The sequence below is a fragment of the Monodelphis domestica genome, chromosome 1 (assembly GCF_027887165.1).
Source record: "Monodelphis domestica isolate mMonDom1 chromosome 1, mMonDom1.pri, whole genome shotgun sequence".
Lineage (NCBI taxonomy): Eukaryota > Metazoa > Chordata > Mammalia > Didelphimorphia > Didelphidae > Monodelphis > Monodelphis domestica.
In genome coordinates, this window is record NC_077227.1 from 423,433,733 (window position 1) to 423,439,732 (window position 6,000).

The 6,000-nt window shown below is 38.8% G+C and overlaps 1 protein-coding gene across 1 annotated transcript in view; it reads right to left on the bottom strand.

The window, feature by feature from the left end:
• The window catches only part of LOC100017167 (olfactory receptor 1J4), a 51,849-nt gene extending 48,534 nt beyond the window's left edge, over nt 1–3,315 (bottom strand). The window contains exon 1 of the mRNA XM_016429255.2: nt 2,811–3,315. Coding sequence (XP_016284741.2) covers nt 2,811–3,315 — 505 coding nt within the window. The remainder of the gene's footprint in view (nt 1–2,810) is intronic.
• Between the last annotated feature and the right edge of the window lie 2,685 nt (nt 3,316–6,000).

A 6,000-nucleotide genomic window follows, 5' to 3' on the forward strand; every position in this document is an offset into this window, starting at 1 on the left:
GGGAATCAGTACAAGGGAGGGAGAGGGTGTGTGTGGGGGAATTTTAAAAAGACTACAGGGGAAAATAAGGGGGGAATAACAAGGGAGGGGGGTAGGAAGGGAAGTAAAATAAGGGTGGGAACTAGAGGGACTGATTATAAATAAACACTGGTGTAGAAGGAAATAATGAAAGAAGAAAAGGCAGGATCAGGAGTAGAAATCAAAATGCTGGGAAATACACAGCTAGTAATCATAACTCTGAATGTGAATGGAATGAACTCACCCACAAAACACAAGCGAATAGCAGAGTGGATTAGAATCCAAAACCCTACAATATGCTGTCTGCAGGAAACACACAGGAGAAAGGTAGATATGCATAGGGTGAAAGTAAGAGGATGGAGCCAAATCTATTGGGCATCAACTGATAAAAAGAAGGCAGGAATCACAATCATGATATCTAACAAAGCCAAAGTAAAAATAAACCTAGTTAAAAGAGATAGGGAAGGTAACTAAATAATGAAAAAAATACAAAGGAAGGTGGCCTTGCAGACCCAGATCTCAAACTATATTATAAAGCAATGGTCATCAAAACAATTTGGTTCTGGCTAAGAGACAGAAAGAAGGATCAGTGGAATAGACTTGGCATAAATGACATCAGCAAGACAGTCTATGACAAACCCAAAGACCCCAGCTTTGGGGACAAAAATCCAGTATTTAATAAAAACTGCTGGGAAAATTGGAAGACAGTGTGGGAGAGATGAGGTTTGGATCAACACCTCACACCCTACACCAAGATAAACTCAGAATGGGTGAATGACCTAAATATAAAAAAGGAAACTATAAGTAAATTAGGTGAACACAGAATAGTATACATATCAGACCTTTGGGAAGGGAAAGATTTTAAAACCAAGCAAGACAGAAAGAGTCATAAAATGTAAAATAAATAATTTTGACTACATCAAATTAAAAAGGTTTTGTACAAACAAAACCAATGTAACTAAAATTAGAAGGAAAGCAAAAAATTGGGAAACAATCTTCATAACAAAAACCTCTGACAAAGGTCTAATTACTCAAATTTATAAAGAGTTAAACCAATTGTACAAACAATCAAGCCATTCTCCAATTGAAAAATGGGCAAGGGACATGAATAGGCAGTTTTCAGTTAAAGAAATCAAAACTATTAATAAGCACATGAAAAAATGTTCTAAATCTCTTATAATCAGAGAGATGCAAATCAAAACAACTCTGAGGTATTACCTCACACCTAGCAGATTGGTCAATATGACAGCAAAGGAAAGTAATGAATGCTGGAGGGGATGTGGCAAAGTGGGAACACTTATTCATTGCTGGTGGAGTTGTGAACTGATCCAACCATTCTAGAGGGCAATTTGGAACTATACCCAAAGGGTGATAAAAAACTGTCTTCCCCTTGATCCAGCCATAGCACTCCTGGGTTTGTACCCCAAAGAGATAATAAGGAAAAAGACTTGTGCAAGAATATTCATAGCTGCGCTCTTTGTGATGGAAAAAATTGGAAAATGAGGGGATGCCCCTTAATTGGGGAATGGCTGAACAAATTATGGTATATGTTGGTGATGGAATACTATTGTGCTAAAAGGAATAATAAAATGGAGGAATTCCATGGAGACTGGAACAACCTCCAGGAAGTGATGCAGAGTGAAAAGAGCAGAACCAGGAGAACATTGTACACAGAGACTGAGACACTGTGGTTCAATCGAATGTAATGAACTTCTCCCTTAATGGCTTTACAATGTCCCTGAACAATCTGCAGGGATCTATGAGAAAGAAAAAAAAAACTATCCTCAAGCAGAGGACAAACTGTGGGAGTAAAAACACCAAGGAAAAGTAACTGTTTGACTACAGTGGTGGAGGGGATATGATTGAGGAGAGATGCTAAATGAGCACCCTAATGCAAATACCAACAACAAGGAAATGGGTTCAGAGCAAGGACACATGTGATACCCAGTGGAATCTTTCATTGGCTAGGGAAAGGGGGGCTGGAAGAAGGGGGGAGGAAAAGAAAATGATCTATGTTTCCAATGAATAATGCATGAAAATGACCAAATAAAATAATGTTTAAATTTTTTTTAATTAGAAATGTTCATGGCAGAGTTTGATATACCTATGTACATTAATACATAGTCAATTATGCCTTCTTTAGAGCAGGGTGAAGAGGAAAGGAGGGAGAAAACTGGGAACCTTAATGAAACAACAAACGAATTTGTAAAAGGGTTACAGTAAAAGATCACATCAAAAGCAATAAAGAAATATAAGGTATGATTATATTACTATTCCCAACTATAGAGCAAATGGAAACTACATTTAATCCCATGCATTTAATGAAATGGAGCTAGTTTGGAAATTCAAGAATTACCGTCTCTGAGAAAATATTGTTTTGTTGAGGATCCTTCTCAAAGCATCCTTCATATCTCTGTTCCTCAGACGGTAGATAAAGGGATTCAGCATGGGAGTCACCACCGTATACATCATGGCAGAGACGATATCTTTGATATTTGAGTTCCTGGAGGAGGGGAAAAGGTACTGACCAAAGATTGTTCCATAATACAAAGACACTACAGACAGGTGTGAGCCACAGGTAGACAAGGCTTTGCAGGTCCCCTTGGAAGAGGGCATCCTTAGGATAGTTGCAACAATGTGGATGTAAGAGACAAGGACACATATTAATGGAAGCATGATAACTGTTGTTCCCACAGTAAACATGACCAGCTTATTGAGGGATGTATCTGAGCAAGACAGCTTGAGCAAGGCATCTAGATCACAGAAGAAGTGGGAGACAACATTTTCTGCACAGAAGGACAATTGGACCAGAAGAAGGGTGTGGGTAAAGGAACTGGCACAGGAGAGGATCCAGGACCCAACTACCAGTAGACTGCAAAGACTTTGGTTCATGATGGTAGTATAGTGGAGAGGGTAGCAGATGGCAATATAACGGTCATAGGCCATTGCAGTGAGCAGGAAGCTGTCGAGATCAGTAAATAATATGAAGAAATACATCTGTGAGATGCAGCCACCATAGGGAATTGTCTGACTCCCTGTCTGCATGTCCATCAGCATCTTTGGGGTAGTCGCTGATGAGAAACAGACATCAGTGAAGGCCAAATGGCTGAGGAAGAAATACATGGGGGTATGAAGGTGAGAGTCCAGTCTGATCAAAAAGATGATAAGCAGATTCCCCAGAACTGTGGTGAGATACATGCTCAAGAATAGGATGTAGAACAACACTTGTTGCTGTGGTCTGATGGGAAGTCCCAGAAGGAGGAATTCAGAGATACTTGTCTTATTTTCCCTTTCCATAGTGTTCTTCTATCTGCTTAAAGAAGAAGGAATCAGTGTGGCACAGGGAAAATAATATGTGGATACAGACGACCCATGTTCAAATCAGAGCTTTGACCCCCCCCCCATGTGACCTTGTACAGATCACAAATTCTTAAGATCTCCATTATTAATCTATATAATAGACTAAATGCCCTCTCAGGTACCACAGAAAAAAGACATTAAAACAATTGTTGTGGTTCAATCATTTCAGTCATGGCTGACTCTTTGTAACCCCACATGGGTTTTTTTTTTGGCAAAGATTACTAACATGATTTGCATTTCCATCTCTAGCTCATTTTACAGATGAGGAACTGAGGTAAATAGGGTTAAATGACTTGCCCAAGATCACCCAACTAGTGAATGTATATGGCTGTTTTTGAACTTAGGAAGACAAGTCTCAGGCTCATCTCTTTATCCATTAAGCTACCTAGCTGCTAGAACTATTAGACATAGGAAAGATAGAGTATGAGGTGGAAAGTAAATACACACAACTGACTCTTTATGAAAACCTATAATATTAGAGCTAAAAGAGTCTTGAGAACTAGAATGTTAGAAAGCAAACTCCAAGCCCAGGGCTTATTCCTCTGCACCATGCTGTATCTCTCAGGGTAACCTTTGTTCTACTCTTTAGTCTCTCAGCTACTAATACATGTCCTTCTGAAAGTTTTTAAAATTTATTTTGAACATATTATGTAAGCAGCAGCATGTGGTAAAGGCTCAGATTGAGAAATACCTGGGTGATAGTTTCACCTCTGACACAGATTGGCTATGTGACCCTGGGGAAGTCACTTAACCTTAGTACACAATACCAAGAGCTAAGACTATAGATTTCAGATTTCATATTCAGTACTGTGCTGCCCTGGGAGAGAAGTTCCTCATCAAGATGTCCCTACACCAATAAAACCACAGTTCTAGATAATATCTCTTTATTTTCTGTATATTCTTATACACTTTACACTTATAAAGCTCGAACAGCATAAAATGGCACTAACACTTTTCAAACACCCATGTAGATGTACATATTGTTTCCTGTTAGAATATAAGTCCCTTGAGGGCAGGGACTGTTTCACTCTTACCCTTATATCCCCAGAGAATAGTATAGTTCTTGGTATACAATCAACTCTTACTAAATGCTTATTCATCAATGGTTCTCACTTCCAGTGATAAACATTCTTCCATGACCATCTGTACTAGAGTCACTTGGATTGGGCAGAATAGGGAGAAAGGAGGTTTTTCTATCCATATGTTTCACTTTCCAATGGACTGAGAAATTGTATATGGTAGAGAGGCTTGGGTCATGTCCAATATAAATGACTTATTTCTTTCCTGAGGCTTTGATGCATTTACATGAAGTAGAAGGAACTCTTGTGTTCTCTGAGGCTGTGGAGTATAAGCTCTGGAAAGTTCTATTGCACTGGAAAGGTTTCCAGCATGACTGTAATGTCTATCCAACAAGACTAGACTAATTGAACATGGAGAGCATCATCACCTTGTTAGTCTTGGGGAGATAAATCTATGGGTTACAACAACTCATTAAAATACTCTGTTGAGGAGAGGGAGACCCTCATCATTGTTGGTCTTCTCGCCATAGAAGTTTAATGCATTATAGCTGGACCATGGGTGGCATGAATAGCTATGATTGCATTCTGGAGGGAAGGTAATGAAAGTAAAGACTTCTCTTTTCCAAATTAGAAATAAAATTAAATGCTCTGCTGAGGCATAGTTTGGTTGTGATGGAGGAAAGAGCAGCCACAACACTGACATAGCTAGTAATATTTTTATTCAGGGAGGTAATGGAGAGAATGAATGGTGAAAGAATAGAAGACCAAGGCAGTAATCTAAAGAAAAGGCCTTGAACTCTCAGAGGCAGAGGATATGGCCAGAACTTAAAGTAGCCAGTCTTCTCTTAGAGTTCCTTTGGTGCTTAACCTTTTGAATATCTCTTCTTCTGACATTCATTTCCCAACCCTCTTTCTGTTTCTCAATAGCCTGTTTTGGGTATTTCATCACAGATTTTGCCTTTTATGTAAGACTACTAGAAAAGCAACTATGAAAATAATTGGATGTATTCTCTTGTCACTCACAATTCTTCCCCTAGTCTAGGTAAACTGGTTTTTCTTCTATTATTTTCTGCTAGCCAATTGTAAACAAGTTACCATTTACAAAAGCCTTTGATTTACTCTATACAATTGAAATGATAAAGATCTGGTTTCTCTCTTGTGAGTTGCAGGTACCTGTCACCAATTTCTATTAGAGATGTCCAACTGTGTGTCCCAAAGCCATCTCAAAGATAACATGTCAGAGAAACAGAATCAATCATCTGCCCCAAAATTGCTTCTCCTTAGAACTTCTTTATCTCTCTAATCACCATGCTTCCTTTTAACCACATTTGCAAACTTGGAGTCAATGTTGACTCTCTCAACATCTCCATAGCCAGGTGCTGTTGATTCTACCTTTAAACATTTTAAACATCTTTACCCTTCTCTCCACTCTCTAAGCTACCTCTCTACTTCAGGTTCTTGTCTCTTTTCATTTGGACTATTGTAATGACCTCCTAATTGGTTTTCCTGCATCAGGTCTCTCCCCTCTCCATTGATGCTCAAAAATGTAGCTGATCACCCCACTTTCCCTGCCCACTATTTTCTTTAGAATCAAATATTCTCT